We start from the raw sequence: 23,061 nt of genomic DNA on the forward strand, positions 1-23,061 counted from the left end.
TGGTTTTATAATGCATCTTTATATGTTTATCTTCTGAGAATTATCTTGAGGTAAAAATTAGGTCAATATCCATTCGACATATTTCAATGGTATCAGAGCAGTGTATCCTGCCATCCTAAAGGGTCAAACTTGTGCATTAAAAATATTCTCATACTAAGAGTTTTTATCAGAGGCAAACCTTTAGAAAGAATTATCGCAACAAATTTGGTTGCCTATGAGTATTTCAAAGTAACAACACAAAGGTTTTGCAATTCTCTTAGTCTTATCTAGGTTTGAAGAGTAAAACATGTTGTTTAGCTTTGAAGTCTTCACCCTATAAGCATTATTCTGAATGGAGAAATTTGGATAGTCTAAAAGTATGTGTAAACTATGAATATTCTAGCATAAAGTTGAGCAATGTCGATCCTTGAGTATGTTTTGGGGCATGATTTGTGAAGTAGAAGCCAGTTTCGAGGAAAACATATATTCCCACTATCGATTATTCAGTAGTGGGTTCCAAAAATATTATTCTTTAAATGACCTACACACAGTTCCAAATATTATAACAAGATAGTACTCTGCAATACGTGAATTTTGTAAGGATATTTTCATGTAAAGCTTTCACCTCGCTTGAAGTCTATCGGTTTATGAAGGATATGCCAAGTTTATTTTGGTGGGCATCTTTAATAGTCAATGGTTAGTATTTTGATAATACTTTTGAATGGTCCAAATTGATTGCTAATAGTGAAAGCTATGAGAAAAGGTGAGCGTGAAAGAGACATTGGAGACCACTACAATTTAGCATGACCTCTATTATCGGGCTTTACCTAATCCATTGGTGTGGATAAAATTGGATAGAGGAGCTATCATGAATTGTATAGACTATATTAGAGTAGTTATATTCCCATTTTCGACCCAACGAAGAACATTCAGAAGTGTTTAAGCATTTTTAGTGGATATTCTGTGACGAGCCTTGCCAGAGAACATTGCTACCATTCTTGGTGAGAATAACAACTCCTTTTCAATTTGTGGGGTAAGACCCATTCAAAGGTTGAAATTCTAAACTCTTTCTTTCACATATTACCTTGACTCGAGGGAATTTATTCTGGAGTCTCAATCGATAGGAAATTTTAGGAATGGCTAGGCAGGAATAAACTTACCAAAATATTATGGTGACACATTCTTATCATGGTAATGTCAATTTCCTTTCTTTGATTCAAAGGTGTTAGGTCTAGCTTTGACATAACCAGATGCAATGGTTTTCAAACACAAGTTACATAATCACATGAAAATAACCGTTAGGTAGCCATAGAAATTATAACATCTATGGTTGTAGTTATGAATAGATAGAGGAATCACAGGGAAGTCAAATGGTCTCATGATTTAATTTTAATAGGAGAAGGGAGTTAGTGGGAATAGAGAATGTCTTGAATGCAAGACCATATACCATCATCGAATGTCTCAAAGAAATTATGACCGACTATGTTGAGCATATCTCCTTCCATGATGGAGTTTAACAACAAAAAAACCTTAATATTATTGTGGGAAGTTGCATTAGTTGGTTCGATGTGTTGATTGCTAGGATTTTGGGAATGGAAATCTTAAGGGACATCTCCCATAATAAGAAACATGGAAGGGAGGTGTGGAGATGGTAAGAATATTTGGTAACTATTATTGTGTGTGGAAGAATGTCATCATTAGTATTCAGGGACTCGCGGATTTGTATTCTTTGAACATAGAGCTCATTGCCATTCTAAACATGCATTAAGCCACTTAATGTAAGGAGTGTGCTTTCCAGCAAGGTATCACGATATGGAGGTTAATTAAACTAGGAGTTTGTTATCCAGAATTAGTCTTCATCTTCACTAGCATACTTTCCATGCTATTAAAGTTCTTGTTGCAATAAACACAAACAAAATATATTATTCTACAACACTAAGAAAACAATGCATTATTCTTCATTTCAGTATCAACGAATATAGCTTGTGCAAAGAAAATCATGTCCATCTTTCTTTTGTTTAGTTTGACTTTTCTTAGATTTTGACGACACTTGTTCTCAAGTTCTCTAGAGGGATTCTTGGAATGGGTTATGAGTAACTTATGGAAGGGATAGATAGTATCAACAAGGCAAAGGATTTTTGGAGGTGATAAACTATTAGCATGAATTTTGATGATACGACATTGTGGGAGTATATTAAGCATTGGAGAGTATTGACATGTTGCATTCATGACTATGTTTATCATTAATGTCAACATAGTAGTAAGTCTGTGAAGAATGAAAAAGTATTAGACATAGATCTTAGTTGTATGGACAATGTTTTGATTGTCTGGTGATGTGCATTCATGGACATGTTCACTACAGTGTCCTGATGATGAGGTTACATGTGCAAAGTCTAAGTTGAAGGCATACAAAAGTTGTACTTGATTTACAAAGAGTAGTACAGAGACAAAGTACCTAAGAAGCCATTTTTGATGTTTGCATTATATCCTTTGACAATGATATAATCTAGTGATGTATGGTTAGCTAGTGATAGAGGACGTTTTGACGGTAACATTAGAAAGTGTGCAGGTCCTAAAGTCGCATGTGTAAAGTTTTGTATATACCATGAGCCAACAATGTTATTTAATTGTAAATTAATTAATTATCTTTTTATAATTAATTGGGAAAGCCTCAAGGCCGACTCGAACATATGGTATAAAGGAAAGATGTTTTCCTTGTTTGTAATGTGTTTATCAATATTGAGTGCAAAGTGTGAACAGGAGTAGAGTGTTTACTAAATGTGAGTAAGTGATCCAAGAGATTATTGGATGCAATTTTTGTGGTCTGGTTACAAGATCAAAAGGAGAAAATGTTTGGTTGGCAGGACAGTGAAAGAGAAATGAAGTACAATTCTATTATATTATTTTGCAGGGAATAATACAAAGATCATTTACATAGTGGGTTCATTGATCTTGCCCTTGAAGTTGTTTGGGTAGTGGGTCCAACTATCTTCCATAACTCCTAACAGGGTTGGCACAACTCCTAAAAGGGTTGAAATCTCCTAACAGGGATTCAAAGTCTCCTAAAAGGGACTGATATATACTAAATGTTGTTATAAACTCCTAATAGGGTTCATCATCTAACAAGGAATATTTATATTAGTACATCATCTTGTGGGTAGCATCCCCACTAGGGTTTTCCCTCTGATCAAGGGTTTCCCTAGTTAACATATCTAGTGTTATTGTGCATGAATATCTTGTTATGGTTTTTGATTATATTGCTCGTATGGTTAAAGTTTAACAATGTTAATAATTGTGATATTAGTTGTATAACTTATTCACCCATGCCTCTTAGTTATATTAGTGGACTATATATTCTAACATAAAAAATGTATAAGGATGCTAAAGTTCAGATTGATGTAATTTGTGAGTAGCAATAAACATATACTGATTGTATTTTAGAGTGTATATATATCCAAGTTTGAAAGTTCAAACATTGTTTAGCTAGCATCCACAGTGGACGAAATAGCATCTTCTGTTGAAAGTGACATTATTTTAGGGAGTGATTTGTCACAACTAGATATGAACAGGTGTATGAATTAAATTATACTAGGACCTGTAGTTGTGGTATTTCTGTATAAGTTGGGCATGAGAAGACACTCCCATACTAGTCAGAAGTTCTTAAAGGCAAATCGGATCTACTTATCTACAAAGCAACAACTTTCATAACACTATGGTGAAATCTGAATGTAGAGGTTTTGGTGATACACAAAAGCTGACAATATTTTGGAGATTTGTGAGGCATTTGGGTGGTACATATGAACTCACTAACTTAGGTGGATGCACTTCAAGATATTAATGTACTTCCTAACAATAGGTCGGTTGAATCTAATTCCCTATAGTTACAATCTGATGAGAATATTTATGGAATTGTATGTTGTTCTTGATGAATGATCATACTTATTAGTGCTCACCATTGTACTTTAATGAGAATCACAACTACAACAAGACATTCATTAAAAATTGAAACAAATATCAAGTATTAGAATTAATGCAGAGTAACTTTGATATCAAAAATTCAAATTGCTTAAAAGATGGATGTTTAAGTTTCCAGAATTCATTACAGGATTAACATTTTATGGGTTAACAATATTTGAAGGCAGCAAGAAAACTAAGTTTAGACATGTTATTACAGTAGCAATCTATAGGGGAAGTGTGTATCGGATTGGGAAACAACACAATGGAAGATTTGAAAAATAATGTCTTTTAAGAGGAATTTAACAACACATTCAATGGCCCTCAACTAAGAGACTTGTAGAAAGAGAAAGATTTTGATTGGTTGTACGTGTTTGGATCACAATTAGAACATGTGGGGTCCTCAAATAATGTTCTTTCCAAATTGAAAGAGATAGAAATACATTTGACTAGAATAAAGCTGATAGAGGGAAGGCTCTTAAATTGGGCATTACAACCTTCAATGTGACCTTGGTCCAACCCAAGTTTATGGAGCATCCAAATAAATGGGTTAGCCTTGAGTTGCTTCTTGTCTCAATGAGATGATGCAAATAATATCTCCTACAACAACCTACAATGATATGGTGTTGAAGAAAGTTTTGTAGCTAATAGTGAAGAACTTGAAGGGTTTACAAGCTAAAGAAATTCCTGTGAGGTAGGAAAAAATTTTCTTGACATGAGAGGACATTAGTACACCCAATCCTATTTGTGAGAATTGTAATAAGTAAGAGGAGGCAGAAGAAATTTAGAGTAGCATAGGGAAAAATGTAGATAAGATGATTTCAACTGTGGATAAGGAACATACAAGTTTCTACGTTGGTGATTCGGAGGTTATCTTTAACAAACATGTTGATGAGGCTGGTTGTACTCAAAGTAATAGCTTGTTGAAGTCTTTATGTGATGAACCATGTGTTTCTTATACACATGATATAAATTTAGAGGAACAATCCAAGAGGATACTGCAAGACGATGAGCCACTTCAACATGACAATAATGAGATGCATGCCTTAAAGAACCAATTGAAGGTTAGTGAATAAATGGTTGTGGCATATTTGGTACATTATGACAGCACTCATAGGATGGTTGAGGATCTCTTTAGGAAGGTTCAAAAGGGAGTGGAAGGAGATTAGGTTGTTGTTGATTTGCAAGAAGTCAAAACAACCATTGAATGTATGAAATCATATTATTTATGCTTGCTTTCTAACATGAATTATATTCTTAAGGTTGCCAGAATATATGTTGATCAATTGAGTAAAGGAAATAATGAGACTATTCAGCTTGATAAGGAGCCTAAGTGTTCTCATAAGGCAATGGATGATACACAAATTACTTTTCAGAAAATAGAAAATCGGGTTAGGGTCATAAATCATTCTCAAGAGCATGAGAGTAAAGAGAGACATGAGTTTTTCCAAGAAGTAATTAAAGAACTTGATAGTATTCAACAAACTTATGATTTGGATAGTTGTCCCAAAAGACCAAGTACCAAAACTTTAGATCCCATTCAGCTTGTAGACAACCTTTTTTTTTGAAGAAGATGTTGATTAAATAACTGAGAACCTGCTATTTGAGTCCAATGATGGTACACTCTTTGATTTAGGTCAGGAGTTCCATATTGACAATTATTTCAACCAAGAGGTTGTTGCCTTGATAAAAGGATATAACACTGATTTCAAATCAGCCTAGGACAATGATGTAGTAAGCAGTATAGCTAGAGTGCAAACAATGAGAGGGCAACATTGTGAGTAGTTGGAGATTCCACCCACTATGGGAACAAAGCATCAATATAGTATAAATAGTTGGGAAGATAGATGGCCTTTTTGTTTGTGGAATCCAAGAGGAACAAACCCATGGTTCGTAATATTTCCAAGAGTTGGTTGGCACTCAATTGAGTTCCCACAATTATTTGGCCATAGTGGTGCATATGATCTCAATTAGAGTAAGATTCTTACTTGGATTGGAGATCTTCTTGTATGTGATGATAGCACACATTAGGTTGTTCTAGTTGAACATGCACATGGGATGGTTTGGGATCTAGTTGTTGACCATATGTATTTATGGCATTTTGAGGATTTTGTTGTAGTTCTACACACTTTGAGACTGGATGCAATGAGGATCAAAGTTCTATAGCTTACAAATGCAACGATACTTCATAGATTAACATGGGATCCAGGGATCTGGTTGATGGAAGGGTTGCATTTTAACACCTTACTTTTTAGTGTGGTAGGGTTTGTTTTCACATTGGGCTATAAGCTACTTGTAGTTTTATATGGGATCCTGGTACTGATTGCTTAAGGACAAGCAATCTCAAGGATGGAAGATTTGTAATGTCCCATTTTCAAGACATTAGAAGATTTAAAGACATATGCATATCATATTAGAATTGACTATGAGAATTATAAAAGGTCAATTTAATATTATAAGGTGGGCTAAAAGTGACAAGGAGAGATAAGATGAAAAGACAGGAAGGGAGTCGAAGAGTCACAACTTTGAGGATTAAAAGGAGAGAGGCTCATACATTCAAAATATACTTGGTTTATGATTAAAATTTTAGTTTCTCTCTTGAGAGAGTCATTTGGAAAGCTTCAACTTTCATCTAGCATGAGGACCTAAAACGTCATGCTAGTAGACAATGGATGCAAACCCATTGTCTGTGGAGATGTCACATCAGGTGTCTTGCTTGTGCTTACAAGTCCTTTTCTTAGTATTCCAATGTGACTATAAAACTATGTTTAAGATGGGGTTTTGAATGTTGGTTATTGTATTGATAATGTATAATGAAACAACATATTTTAAGGTATTTTATGAGGATCTACTGGTTTATATTATTGGTTTTATAATGCATCTTCATAAGTTTAAGTTCTGAGAATTGTCTTGAGGTAAAAATTGGGTCAATATCCATTTGGGATATTTTACCAGCCTCAAGCTAAGCAAGAGAAACCTCCAGAGAAAGCACAACCAGAACAACAATAGGAGGAACAACTAAAGGAACAAGGGGTCCCACTCCCTAGAACTTCAGAGGAAGAAACCTCCCCCTCGGCTCTAAAGAGAGCAAGAATAAAAACAACTGTAGTGGGTACTCAAAGGAGGAGATAAAGAAGAAGAATACTCCTTCCCCACAGGTTCTAGAGACCATCCCTAAAGTAGAGGATGAGGAAGAAGGGGAACAAATAGAATTTTTCCCCTTGAGCTAGAGAACCCACTTGGTCAAAACCACAAAGGAAGAGAGAAGAAGGAGCTCTACTTAGACACCTCTATCTGCTCCAAGAGAGCCTATCCAAGTAGAAACTTCAAAAGATGAACAATAGAAGTGGATAATAGAGATGGAGGGTGAAGGGACATAATTATTCAACCTCTTAGACTTTTATTTTATGCCAATGGGTACTAAGATGGTGGGTGAGTAGATAAGAGATACTCCCACAAGTGAGTCATTAGGAGCCAATTGGAATGAATTGCCTCCTGTGCCTCAAGGACCTTTGGGCATTCCATCACCACCACCACAGGATATGACCACCATTTTGGATAAAGGGTTAGTAGCTCCACCTTCTCTGGTGATATAAGAAGAACCACAAAGTCAAGAAATCGAGGAGGGAGAATATCAACAACTTCATGCTAATGAAGTATTTGAAGAGGGGCAGATAGAAGAAATTCATCAAACTCCCCCAATTACAAAGGCATCCTTAGCCCAAAAAAGAATAGAAGCTCCTTCTAAAGATCCTCCTTGACATGAGAAGACTCCAGAGAGGAGTAATGAGGGAAAGGATTATGCTATAGAACCAACTTCTTCATCCAAATATAATTCACCTACGGGGACTACACCATCATGGTTAAAGAGGGAAGTCATGTTTCGACAAAAGAAGAAGTTGGAGTTGATAGAAGAGGAAGGAATGAAGGAATTGATTAAAGGTATAAAGAAGGTTGAGCCACCTAAGGATGATTCTAGAACACTTTCCTTCATCATAAAGAATCGAGATCAAGACCTTCTAGCTCATATCAACATTCCTCCTCCTCATGCCGACATTGAAGAATTGACTCCTAAGGATTACTAAATAAAGAAGGTCATGTTGGGAAAACCCATGGTAGATATGACCGAAGTGATGATTATTGTGGGCATGAAGGAGGTATTTCAACACATGGATTAGGATGTAGTAGAATTTATAACACTACGAAAACAAAATGAGCTACTTAGAGGCTACCTGAAAAAGTGCGAACTATTGACCTAGAAAGTCCAGAGATTGCTTTTGGAGCTACACTAGGAACGAAACATACGTGCCCACGTATCAAATCATTTTTGGAAGCATGTCAACAATGGTTTGACAATTTTGAGGAGAGAAGAGTGCAAAAAATACATGGAAATTTGAAATTTTTGCATAATATCCAGTCAAATACCAACAATTTGGTTTCCATTATAAACCAAGATATTGGGTTGATGGATGAATTACATACCTGGGCCCATGATTTACAAGCACTCAGGTCAATAAAGGGCCAATGGTATGGGATGTTAATGGAAGTATATACTGCAGAGGAGCTGGATAAGCTTGATGAATGGGTACATAAAATATCGTCAGGTAAAAAAGTAATGGAGGGATTACATGAGGAAATCCAATGGATAAAAGATAAAGCTCAAGAGCTATTTTTGGAAGTAAAAAGGTACTACAACGTTGTTAGTCTTGAGATTTTGTAGGATGAGTTGAAGACCAAGTTTTTTGTGGTGCAATCAGTAGTCCAACATTTCAAAGGAACATTGAAGAAGCTTCGTCAGAAGATTATATAAGACAAGCATTCAAAATCGAAGAGACATTGTTGGAGCTAGACACCAAGCTTGAAGATTTTGTGGAAACAAGAATAGAAGTTTGTAACTATTGATAGATAGTAAAAAATAAGTATGATGCTTCAAATTTATGGGAAGAAGGTCAAGTAGAAGAGATGATAGAGAAATTCAAGAATAAACAACAAGATATCCTTTTGGTATAGAGGGGAAGAAAACCCATATGCAGGAAATTAAATTTTGACACTTAGAAGATTTTTTGGTTTTTTGGAACCTGTCACCAAGGTGTGCAGGTCCGTAGGTGCACTTTTCATAGAGGTGCACTGACAATTTTGAAGAAGTAGTGCACCAATAATTAATTGTAGGTTGCTAATTTAGAGCATTCCATGCACCAGAAACATATTTTTATGATAGTTCAACTACTAGAAACGTTTAAAGAAGGCCAAGCTTCCATTTTAGAGCTTCTAGAGACTTCCATATCATCTCACAACTTCCTTCTTCTTATCTTCTTATTCTTTCATTCTTTTTGTGTCATGTAAAGGCTCATGCAACCATTAATGGATATAAACAAGGGTGGAGACCTACTTAGCACCATTTAGAGAGTTAGTTTGTATATAATTAGATTTGTTTTATTAGTTTTTAGCATAAGTTTGCATTTAAAGAGCTCTCACTCCTAACACAAATGGAGGAGATGATTTCTTATAAATACATGGATGTAATATGTATTCCAAGTTGTTATTTTGATTCAATAATGTATGCTATTGGTGCTCTCATTCTTAGTGTAGTTATTCTTGTTAGAGTGTGTTATTTTTGTGAATGCATGTTCATGAATAATAATGGAGCTAATGGTTTTATTGCATTCTTATGATTGTGCAATTTTTTAGTTCTGGTGTTTGCCATGCGTTAACAAATTCCATTGTTGTGATGAATTGGAGATCGAATCATCTTTTTCCTTGCATAGCATCTTGTTTCACGTGAGAGCACTATCTGTGGCCTCACGATTTGATGAAAAATGAAACATCTTTCAATTATTATTGAGTTCCCATCAATGATTGCATCAGTGGAACTGAGGAAGAGTTACTCCTAATTTCATTGGTTTCCTACCCAATCCTTTTGAGAATTTAATTCACAGATGTGTTGTTACTTTGGCTTATGTCTGTTAGGAACTTCCCTTTTAGTTATTTGCTTTAAATCTCTCATTACTCTATCCTTGCATTTACTTTTTAAACAATTGGTTAAAATAGGAATTCATATAGTTGCATCAATATATTGCATTCATCACAAAACATAAAATACAAAAATATGTATCTCTTTTGTGGTTACATTATAACAATAGGTTATGTAAGATTGGTTTGAACTAGCAAAGGCCTCCTCGTGAATATACACATTTATCTTCAATTGAGTTACCTAGTCGGTTGAAAAACCCACCTGAAACCTTAGAGTTGGTCCTCGATCAACTTTTCAAGAGAGGGGTTTGAAACGATCCCTATTGTTCAACATCATGCAAAATGACTACTCAACACTGAGCATTACCATAAGGAACTACATGGTGACATAGAACTTCTTTGTGGTAGATTTGGATGATATAAATGTAGACACCTAAATCTGATTACATCACTGGGTAGTCATATTTAGTCTTCTCCTAGGACATTATTGATTAAATACTTGCTATTTAATTAATTAATCATCATCCCTTAGTTAATTAATTAATTTAATTAACTATAGTCCCATTGATAAAATCAAATGATCATCCATAATCAATTTATCAATTAAATCCCTATTCCTCTATTAAATTAAATGAATTCTCAAATCTATTTAATTTAATCCCATATCCCCATTTTATTAAATACATCATTTAATAAAATATCTAAACTCCTAAAGCCTTCCTTAATCCTATCCTAACCCCTAATCCAACCCATTCACCCATACTAACCTCACTTACCCCCTAACTCCCTTTCTAAGCTAATCCTAATCCTCCTCCTAAACATGTGCACAACTTTAAGCAAGGGTTAAGACTTGCTAACCCAAGCCAAAGTTAACAAACTCAACCACACCTCTCACATCCTCAAAATATCTCTTCCACCTCACTTGATGACTCTTACATCCCAAGTGTCACCTCCCTTTTGATGCTAAACAAACACAATCTATGTGCTATCTTTTGAGTGCATCTTGACCCTCCCTCACCATCTTATCATCCTTGCATCTTGACCATCCATCTCTCTACCCCTTGGCCTATAAATGGAACCCTCTCCCTTCACAAATATCATCCACTATTCATGCAATGTTATAATGCTATTTTGAGAGCTTGAAAACTACCAAAATACCATCATAATGCTGAAATCCCTCCATACCTCCATTGTTTGAAACCCTCATCCATACACCACATTTGGTAAAACCCCCCATCCTTTGGAAGCTTGAGCACAACATGAGCATACATCCCCTCTTATCAGGGACAAATCGGTTGCATCATGTCTTATACCATTAAGAGCCTACCATTCTTGGTTTGCTTCCTTTTGTGGTGATAACCTTTTGGTCCTATCTTAAGTGTTGGCTTGTTTAGTATTGTTAATGCTTTCATTTAATAGTTAGTATTTCATGTTGCACTACTAAATTAGGTGATACAATAAATACCATATAACATTTAATAGATGGATAATTTTGATAAATATACAAAATGTTTAAAGAGGATGGAGTTCTTGTTTGAAGTGGATGGCTACATGGAGATGGTATTGAGATGAACATTCAATGGGAGACCAAGGGAGATGTCAATGTGGTTTTAACCAAATATTTGTATGGATAATGATTATACTATCATGATGATGATCTTCACAAAATGTTAGACAAACACAATTTGGTCTCCACAAATATTCTACAAGGTATACCCCCACATAGAGGTTTGAGCATTTAATTGAGTTAGAGGAGGTAGTCAAGAAAATTATTGTTAGACTAATCACCATAATTCCCCTTTAGGATTCATGACATGGCTTGATAGCCTCCTATGTTCTATAAGTTTAGTGGTTGTATCAGACATTGACAAGTTGATCTTTTAGTGTAATGACAGTCCTACCTTCTGATAAGTAGTATCAGAGCTTGGTCATAGGTGTTAATCTCTTAGGGTAATGTTGACAAGGTATTGTTAAAATAACTATTGATGTTCCCATTTGGGATTCATGACATGGATTAACCACCTCTTGTGTTTTATATGTCTAGTGGTTGTATCAAACATTGACAAGTCAATATTTTGGTGCAATAACAACCCTAGTTTCTAACAATTATCACTAATACCTATTTCCATCCTAGAGAGTTCAAGGAAGAGATAGATAATATAATCAGAGACCTCCTCAAAAAATTGTGGATCATGCCTAATTTTAATCCCTATGAATCTTTCATAGTTTTAGTTAATAAGGAGGATGGAACTATTAGGATGTACATAGATTATTGAACAATGAATAGTAATAAAATCAAGAACAAATACCCCATTATGATGATTGATGAGATGTTGGATGAGTTGCATGGAGCATTTTATTTCTCCAAGATCGATCCACATTATGTATCACCAAATATACACAAGAGATCAAGATGTACCGAAGACAACATTTCATTGCCACTAGGGACACTATGAGCTCTTGCTCATGCCATTTAGATTGACTAGTGCTCTCAACACTTTCCAATCTTGCATGAACCACATCTTTAACAAGAAACTCCCAAGTTCTTTTTGGTGTTTTTCGATGACATACTTAGTTACATCAAGATGTGGGAGGATCACCTAAGGTATTAAGGATTATGGAGTCATAGCTATCATTTGTGAAGAGGCCATAGTGTGGTTTTGTGATGACCAATATCTTATACTCAGGACATGTCCTCAATTCCTTAGGGGTTCAGGTGCATCAATAAAATATTCAAATAATTATTGATTGGATCACACAGATGATACTCATGGAGCTACATCGATTCCTTGGGTCATGCAATTACTCAAGGAGGTTTCTATAAAGGTTCTCACAACTAGGGGCATTATTAAAAATGTGAAAAGTAAGGTATTTATTTCATCTCTATGAGGAGACATGAGGATTTTTTGATAGGTCAAAGGGATTCATGAGTATGTGTCTAGTTCTAGCACTATTAGACTTCACTACACCATTTTTCCTTGAGTAGAATATGAATCTAGATTCAAGATTTTATTTTAAGATTCAAAAGCTCTTGGAATCCAAATTATTGTACTCAATATATGATAAGGAGATGGCCTCTATCATGTACACATTGTCCAAGTCTTGACAATACCTGATTGGGGAAAATATTGTGGTGAGGATCAACCACAATAGTTTGAAATTTTTCTTTGAGAAGAAGGATTTGAATAATAGACAACATAAATAGGTGAGAAAAATCTAGGATATAATTTTGATATTGAGTATGTGAAATAAATAATAATGTGGTGGTCAATGCATAGTCTATGGGACTTTCCATATATTTACTATCATAGATTTTAGTTAAGTGAAAGGTTCATTCATTGGTTAAGTACTCCAAAAACCAATTTGCTTTCCATTTGATGCATGGTTAGATGTAATATGATAGGTATAAGGTGGTGGATGATGTATTCCACTACAATGATAACATCTATTCGAAACTAGGATCAAATATAAAGGAGGGGGGGGGGGGGGGGTCTTGAGGGATGTTTATGACTCACCCTTAGTAGGACACAAGGACACCTGAAGCCTTATTGACAATTTTGTTAAAGGTTCTCTTGAAAAGGCCTCAAGGATGAAATTCAACATGTCAAGGAACATGCCTCTTGTCAACAAATTAAATTCAAGCAAACTTTCATAGTTAATATACTCAAGCCCTTTTTGATTCCCAATTAGAAACATAAGAGTGTCTCATTAGACTTCGTCCCCAAACTTCCTAGGGTACAAGGTGAGGATTGTATATATGTTGTGGTAGATTGTTTTAAAATGTATGCTCATTTATTTTTCATTCTGGTGGAGCTTCAAGAAGTACAATTGGAAAGATTATTCTTTCAAGATTTGTTCCATCTGCATGGCCTTCCACAAAATATAGTCAATGCTAGAGCTAGTTATTTCCTTAGTAGCTTTTAGATGGAATTTTTTGATTGGAAGACACAAAGTTTTCGCCACACACAATTTCCACCCTTGGATAGATGACCGTATTGATATTTTGTACAAGTGGTTGGAGGGCTAGTTGAGGAACTACATAACAACACAATAGAAGGCACATATACCTCTTCTTCAATTGGAGAGGACTACTACACCATTACCTATCATATATCTATAAGTATGACACCCTTTTAAGGAAATTTATGGATATGAGATTACTCCTTTTTGGATTTGGCATTTTGAGGTAGTTGAGCACTAAGGGACAAGTAGTGGTTGAATGAGAGCTTGGATATCCTTTGAGCTCTTAAGGATAATTAATAGCAGACTTAAAATTGACATAATATGTAACCCAATTAGAACATGATTGAATGTAGTATTGAGGTGGGATATCTATCCTACCTTTGATAATAACCAACTAAATAGTCTTCTTCGAAGAAGAGTGGTTTTGAGAAGGTTAAGCCTCATTGTTATGGACCATACAAGTGGTACAAATAGTGAGAGAAATTTCCTACAAGTTCGAGCTTCTTGAAGGGACTTAGATTCCTAATGTGTTTCATCTTTCATATCTCAAGAAGGTGATTGTGCAATGCGTCAAAGTTTATGAGGAGCATCTACCTATCAACAAATATGGTCAACTTTCATTAGAGTTTGTAGAGATTAATGATATCAAGAAAAAGGAAGCTGATGTCACATACCATCAATGAATGTCTAGTGCAATGGACGGATTTACTAATTGAAGATGCCACATAAGAGAGTAGATAATGGAGCGAGCATCCAATTTTGCATTTTCTTGAGGAAAAACAATTTATGGGGCAAGGTGATTGTAATGTTCTTAGCATTATTAAATAATTTAAATTAATTGGTTAAGTGGTCCAAAATTTAAATAATATCACAAAAACTTACTTCAACTAATTCATTAATTTAGTTATGAAATAAAAAAGTAATATAATGGTAAATAATAAGTCACTTCACCTTAGGGTAACCCTCCAAAATCTTCTTGAAGGCCTTTATAATGAGGTAGCTAGCATCATACAAATTCATCATATAGTCTATATATCTTACACATTTACACTTCTAGTTGGAGTTCAGTCTCATGTACAGTTGTAGAGGTAGAAGATCCTCCGTAGTTTGTAATAATAGTTTTGGAGGTTACTGTACACTCAAAAGTGTCCCACTCTAAACCCTTCTATCCAAATGATTCCATGAGTTTGGAATGCTTGGATGCTGGCTTAGAGCTCCCTATCCACAGAGTGCAAGAGAGTGTATTTCAAGTTCAAGGGCTCTCAGTTGAGCCTTCAAAATACTTTTCTTGCTAGTAAACCATGCAATGGGAGGTTCCAAAGACAAGATGCAAGAATGCAAATGTCCCAAAGAGTTCTTCAAGAATGCAATGCAAATGAAGATTAAGCTAGAATGAGATGCAAAGTGTAGCTATGCTAAAACATGCATGAGAGTGTTACAATCCAAATATTAAGCTATGTGAGAGATTATTGCAAAATAGAAGTTAAACTAACATGCAACATGAATCTAAGCTAGAATGCCATGTTATGAGAGAATGTAGACAGGAAATAAAGTTCTCCACAAAGCTCCAAAGAAACTTCTTAGAAAACCTGTAGCATAACAATACTCAAAAGATGGATCCTTTGAGGGGGAAAGCTCTCTCCCCTTTTAAAGTCATACAGACGGTAGAGATCAAGATGAAGATGGTGGATGATCAATGGTGGAATTCGAAAAGAGGAGTGATCCATGTGCTCACACAAGTCAACCAATAGAATATAAGTTGACTTGTCACATAAGACAAAAGTCTCACAAGCCTTTTCTTTTAATTGTAAAATAGAAAAGGATTTTATGTGTGCACTTTAAGTGGGTTAGAAGAATGAGGTCTTTTATTTAATTAAAAGGGGACATGTTCTTTTAATCAAATAATGAACTTAGGATAGCATAGTTAAACTATAGGTTATAATCAAATAAATTGATTATTAGCAATTTGGTCTAGGTAAATGATTAAATTAATTTAGCCAAAATGTTGAGAAGGGGGCTAATAGTCTAGGTGACCATTTTTATGTGATTACAATTACCAACCACCCTAGTATGTTCATCTATGCAATTTTGTGAAGTCTTATCTTGAATACAAAAAAGTAATAAGTTGTGATATTGTATGTTGTTTAAAATTATAGAATGTTATTCATTCTTGTATTGGTTTTGTCCTGAATATCTTGCATATACAGTAAATAATATTATTCGAGTTCATCTATACATCATGCACCTACATTTCATGGTCATAAATAATTGAACATTTGTCCAATTGTCATATGTGTGACAGGGTTGAATTGTCATACGGTTGGAGCTCCCATTGTCGTACATGAGGGTTTTAAGAGATAGTTGTCATCTTACTAGAGTGACTTAGGATTGTTGTATGGGCACATTTTGTCATAAAGAGGAGAAAAAGTTTTTTTTTTGTGCATTAAATCTTTTGACTATATGAGGCACATAATTTTTTTTATGAGGGAGGATCAAGGCGCATACATATACATTTGACTAAGGCATGTATGGTTATATCTAACCATACAAGTTGGACATATGGGTGGCTCACCTTATGAGGTGATTTTGATATAAGGGTAACCTTGCCTACAAGGTGAGATTAATATCACATAAGGATGGATGACATTATGGTCATATGAGTGGAAGGGTTTTGTTGCATGGTTAAAATTATAGTGGGAACATTGTACTTACTTTTGAACCCAAGTGTTGTTTAGGCTCCCCTCTGATCGTGTCATCTCAATCTAATCTCCTAAAGTGTTGGAGTTACTATCTATCATTTTTTTACTATTTTAAAAATATGTCACTTCTTTTTATCGTCCTTCATGTTGGGTGATGCGACGCGCTCCCCTGCCCATAGGTGGTTAATTATGTGGTGTTCCATGTTCACTAACAGTCATGGCTTTTGGTGCAATGGCAAATGGGCCCTACAATTGGTATTAGAGCCTGGTTTTGGCCTGGTTATGGGTTCAAATCTCCCCAGTGCCTTCCTGATCCGTGTAAGCACCTGGTATGCGCGTCGAGGGGGAGATTGTTGGGTGATGCAACGTGCTCCCTTGCCCACAGGTGGTTAATTATGTGGTGTTCCATGTTCACTAACAGTCATGGCTTTTGGTGCAACGACAAATGGGCCCTACACTTCATTTTTATGCCCCCTATTTTTTCTCACAAACAATTTAAAATATGCTTTACATTTTTCTTCTTCTTATTTTCAATATTTAAAATAAAGGAAGGATGCATAAAACAATAAATGGGTGGGGCTCACCCATTAACCTGAAAGTCACAGAAATAGAGAAAGCTCAAAAAGACAAAAGGGAAGTGGACAATTAAGAAAGTGTGACATGTTTATTCCTGCAAATCACTGATCTAGACCCATGAAACCGGTAGAATCTAATAAAACCCTTGCTCAACCTACATGACCTAACCCGCTATATTGTGCTAATTTGGAAACATCCACTAAGATAAACACCTCCTTGCAACAAAAAACAAGCCTCCATAACTAAAGATGAATTCCCGATGCCCCAAAAATTAGCCTCCACAGCGGTAAATGAATCCCTATTAAAAACACTCAATATATAATATGAAAGATAATAACAACAAAAATTAAATATAAAATAGATCTTTTATAATAATTTTACTAATTTATAAAAATCACATTAGACAAGCTCAAACTTCAATTAAATGATTTTTTAATAGCTCTTATAATGAATGAAATATGATAACTATGTGTGTGACCCCTTAAAATAACACACACCTTAGAATTGGGTGCCAAACTCTTAAACAATTTGAAACTTCTGCTTTAAGTTTACTTTTCAACAGTAAATTTTGATCACTAGGTTTGTTGTCCCATCTACTTATGTTTCTTCAAATAAGGTACCTAAATTGTCCACTTCTAAAATGTACTTATAGCTGGAGCATACATCATTTATGGTAGGCACTGCATGATAAAATGTAGGTTTGTCTCCATCACTCCCATGTTGCAAAATAAACATATTCTATCTTCAAATTTCTCCTAAGGTATCATCCATTTGATTGTTACACACCTCAAAGGGAAAGAACTATTCCTAAATAACACTATAAGCATTTTTTTATCTCCATTTAATATTTGCTTATATGTATGCTTTCTCCTCACGATCCTCTGTGGTTTTAAATTCTTTGATGTAGTACACTTTTTTGCGCCCTTTTTATTTTGACTATATAATACTCCTAATTTTTTTTGCTTACAAAACTTTTTGACTCTTCGCTGTTATCCAAATATTTGTGCGTACTAACATTCCATTTTTTCACCCATTTGACATTTTGCTTCATCCATGTGTTCTCTCTTCTATCCAATCTTTCTTCCACGATCAATTTAGGCCAACGATATTTTTCCATACTTTCAGTTTTCTTTAGATAGCTTAACAATTGAGCCAATGTCAAAGTCTCTAAACGAAATATGCATGTTTTCACCAACAAGATCTCACAAGGGACATTAATTTTAATTTGAGGTTGTTGATAATTAGATATTTTTGGATTCTCTCTAATTTGCCTCCTTTTTTGATTTGACATGTTGCTGCCTCAAATCTCACACTCGTAAAAGATCACTGAGATAACCAACTAATAAAAAAACATCTTCTTGATTTTCCAATCATGCAACTCTACATTATTGCATCTTTTTCATAAAGAATATAGCACTTACTAACCTCCTTACATTATTTTCCTCTACACATTTCGTAACTTAATTTATTGTGAAAATCAATCTAAGATACTTATTATCTCTAAAGAATTGCACTCCAAAAATATTTAATTTGCATCTTTCTATTTATTTCAAAGAAATAAAAATCGTAACTTTGAATGCTAATGACAATATTTTTAGGTGCTTTGAAATGGAGACCATGCATTGAAGACAGAAATGGCTCGAACCTTAAAGTGCTGGCAGGTAGTAAAAACGCGCGAGGCCTGATCCGTGTTGGGCAAACAGGCAGAAAAGAACATCGGGGTTTTGAAAATACATTTGCGCAGCAAAATAAGAATGGTGGGTACAGCTGTAGTAGAAGGTCCTCCCGAGGTGACCTTGGAGACGTCCATCGGCCCTATCACGGTTGAGGTATGGTTATTTTGTTCATCTCTTTCGCTACTTTTAAATCCTCGAAAACTTTATCTAATTCTTTCAAAATCATACAGCTTTACAACAAGCACGCCCCCAAGACCTGCAGGAATTTCGTGGAGCTTTCAAGGAGAGGTTACTACAACAATGTCAAATTTCACCGTATAATAAAGGTGCCATTTCCTTGTCATAATTTTAAATTTGCTGTACAAGACTTATATTTTCTTTGCTTCCCAATTGCTTAATCTTGTTGGTTGTTCGTTTTGTGAAAGGATTTCATGGTGCAAGGCGGAGATCCAACTGGCACAGGAAGGGGCGGGGAATCGATATATGGGTAAGGATTTATCTCCTTGCTTATCGACTTTGTAATAATAGTCTGTCATTTCGGTTAATATAAAAGTGAGCTTAATGTTGTTGCTTAGTCTTTGAAGATTAACAATTTTAAATTTGGACTCTTTGGAAGTGCTATCGAATTTTTCGGTAACATTTTGATCTTCTTCGTGATAATCAAATAGGTGTTTTACAAGGTCCTTCAATTCGCCAAAAATCAATCAGAGATTTAAAACAAAATCTAATATCACAATCAGCTAATCAAAACACAGTCTTGTGCTTACATAAATGACTGCATACTGACATTTATTTTCTTTTACAATACTACCTATTTTAAATATTATAGCTACAAAGCGCAGGCATTGATAAGACTGAGACATAGGAACAAGAGAAACATGTCCTTGCCATAACTACTAACAGGCTTCAGGTTTCTTGCAACATCCAAATGCTTCATCGTCCAAATGCTTCGTCTTCACTTGGAACATACTTGCTTAGTGGCTCGCTCCCCTGCAACCTGTCCTGCACAATTTACTTGCATATTTATGATTTGTGCAGGGATTTCAGGGGTTTACCATAACTACAGGATTCCATCAGCTGCCTATTCCCAATTTCTTCATCTCTATCACTTTGCAATGGTTCCATGCTTTATCTCTCAAGTTCTGCTCAAATATTTCTACACATGCCCGAGCAGAGCCATCTTCACAAGCTCCCTTTTTAGAGTCCCTATTTCTACCATCCCATTGATCTTCACCTTGGTTGTTGGAATACTTCACCTTGCTGCAGGTGTTAATCTCTGTGGCCTTCGTGTTGGGAGGCTTTTGAAGCATGACACCATTACCTTTACCTACTACTATTTTTGGTGAGCTCTGAGTAACATTATGAGTGGCAGTAGACAACAGAGATGTTGTTGCGCACATGGATATTAGGGGTCATTCCACTCATCCAATGGAAAACACCTTAGCTTTTTCATGACCCTTTCCCTTTTATTCAGAGATTCATGGATTAAATCGTGGGGTTATTCATGTGACACGGGTCATGCTAGCATCTCAATAAATTTTCTTCCTAATGTTTTTTTTCCATAGGAACAGCCAAACTACCAGGACTTAGATTCTCAACTCTTAGTACAAATTATCTACAACAACAAAAAGGAGAAGACACTTCCAAAAAATCTATGTAATTGATTATCTGATGTGATCTTTGTATAACCGCCTTGCAGTTTGTCTGGTAGGCTTGCACCCAACTTTTTCTTGACCCAAGAGTTTTGTACCTTGTTTGAGACAAATGAATCAGATAGAGTGCTAAACAAGATGCTGATATTTTGTTAGAAAACAGAGATGAACATTGGATCTGTAAGGAGAGTGCTGGGAACAAGTAATCCTCACTGCGGAAATCCATCACATTATTCTTGATGAAAAAGGCAAATTGGGGACTCAAAATACTTATGCTTTAAACATATTCACACCTCACCTTGCTAATTAACAACGTTGTTTGGAATTAAATTCAAATTTAAATGTAGGTGTGAACTTCCAAAACCTTTTTCAATTATTACGTATGAATCCTTTATTAAAGGACAGGGCCTTGTCAACAGCTTTCACGGATCTATAGCTCTTCTAGACATATCCAAGTATCTATAACCATGTCTAGAACAAGAGGAGTAGCATCCCAATGGAGGAGTCACAGCATCCTAAATGTCTTCATTTTCTATGAAGTCTGCCATCTTATTGATCTTGTAGAAATAATTTTGAAAATTAATCATAGAGTTGTTGAGGAAAGGATACAGGCCTCTCCTGATACCCCATATGCTTATCAATCTGGAGAGAATCTGCTGGTTATGGCGTTTATTGAAAAGGTGAGTCCCTTTTGGTTATATGTTTTGAAAAGCATTTTATATGGCTATCTGTTTTCTTGGATCATTCCTCTACTCTCTTATTCACAGTTACTGTCAACGTTAAAAACCTAAACCATATTACCATGCTCATTTATGATAATTCTAGGCCTATCCATTCACAGAGTCCATTTGGATGTGAATTATTATTGATGTGTATATTTCAATTGACAATTTTTAACTTAATTTTACAATGTTACAAGAATTATTATTGACATGGATATTTCAATAGACAGTTTTCAACTTAGATTTACAATTTGCCTATGTGCCGATTCAATGCAAATCATAATAGTTTACTGTAGAAGCATGCTTTTTTTAAGTGATTAAATTTTTTGCTTCAGAGTTTGGTCTTTGAAGGATGCTTCTAAGCTTTCATGTTAAAAAGTACATAATTAGGGATATAAACATGTAAACAGTGAAAAATTATACAGTTCTTCTTTTGTTCACAAAGGAAATCACTCCTATGTGCTGTTTAGAGAGTGAGCCTGTCATGTGATTGCAAAATGTGTCTCTAAATTATTTTCCTTAGATCTCCTCAAATTTGATAACGTTCTAGGCATTCTAGAGTTAGCCAACTGGTCAACTAATTAATTAAAATTTAATTCATTTAGATTTTCTGGAAAGTGGAAGGGAGTTGCAGGGGCAAAGCAAATAAGTAAACATTTGTTTTGGTGTGGATTTTCCTTGAGTTGGGGATATGCAATCTGGTTCTTAACAACCTAAATTATAGAAACTTAGTGTGTTATAAAAGCAATGAAATCAAAACTAAGAAAATGAATCTGACAAGGACATACAATATGTACTGCAGTGTAAATGAAGCTTTATTAAAAACTAGATTTATTTCCAATAAGGAAATAATCTTCTTTGAAGAGATCTATTTGGGTTTTATGTGGAGCTACTATGCTCCTTATTGGGTGAATGCTTACTGTATACAATCAAGTGTTAATGTTTCTGCCCAGAAATAATTGATAAACAGCAATAAAGAAGAGAGTAAACAGTGCACAAATGACACAAGAAATTATACTGGGAAAACCCTTCCACTTGAAGGGAAAACCCCAGCCACACCACAAAAAATCACTTTTATTGATAATAGAAATGTTTTAGTACAATGTTTTTCACTTGATACTACATATATAGAGAATAGAGAGACTTTTCATTATACACATGAAGATCTCTTCAATTTCCAAATATAAAACTCTTCATATTTCCATGTACATGCCTCTTCGCATGACACATGAGACATTTCTCTTTATATAATATTATCTTAAATATTATTGCAAATTTCTCTTTCAGCTAAAGATGACCATAATGGATATAACAATCATATTGCTATTTCATTAAATCAGAGATAAAGATCTCTATTGCAGCTACAATCTTTGACACTCCCTCTTAGCACGAGAGAGATCTTTGGTAAGACAGGCACACATAGCTGCAACCAAAGATGATGATAATGATAAATTAACATTACATAACACATGTTATCTCAACATAAGAACATAAAGTTTAAGTCATAGAGTCACATACGTGACTTCCACCATGCCTACTCAGAGAGGGTGGTCCAAGGGTTTTCACTTGAAACTTCTCCTAGAGGAGAATGCATTTCCACCATGCCTTAGTGCAAAGGGTGGTCCAAGGGCTTTCACCTCAAACTTCTCCTAGACAAGAATGTATTTTGACCATGCCTAAGCACAGATGGTGGTCCAAGGGCTCAGTGCAGAGGGTGGATCCACAGTACCTACTTGGTGAGGGTGGAACAAGGGATTTCACCTTGAACTTCTCTCACTTCCACCATGGCTTAGTGTAGAGGGTGGATCCACTGTACCTACTTGCAGAGGGTGGAACAAGGGATTTCACCTTGAACTTCTCTCGCAGAGAA

At 35.2% G+C, this 23,061-nt stretch overlaps 1 protein-coding gene across 1 annotated transcript in view; it reads left to right on the forward strand.

Moving 5' to 3' along the window:
• Positions 1–18,817: 18,817 nt before the first annotated feature.
• The window catches only part of LOC149557081 (Cyclophilin-like peptidyl-prolyl cis-trans isomerase family protein), a 56,116-nt gene continuing 51,872 nt past the window's right edge, over positions 18,818–23,061 (forward strand). Inside the window, exons 1-3 of the mRNA XM_089831763.1 lie at positions 18,818–18,970; positions 19,048–19,143; positions 19,243–19,304. Of these exons, the coding sequence (XP_089687889.1) occupies positions 18,896–18,970; positions 19,048–19,143; positions 19,243–19,304 (233 nt within the window). The 5' untranslated portion in view covers positions 18,818–18,895. The remainder of the gene's footprint in view (positions 18,971–19,047; positions 19,144–19,242; positions 19,305–23,061) is intronic.

Source organism: Cupressus sempervirens, chromosome 5, assembly GCF_028749045.1.
Source record: "Cupressus sempervirens isolate cs-2001-9-10 chromosome 5, ASM2874904v1, whole genome shotgun sequence".
Classification (NCBI taxonomy): domain Eukaryota; kingdom Viridiplantae; phylum Streptophyta; class Pinopsida; order Cupressales; family Cupressaceae; genus Cupressus; species Cupressus sempervirens.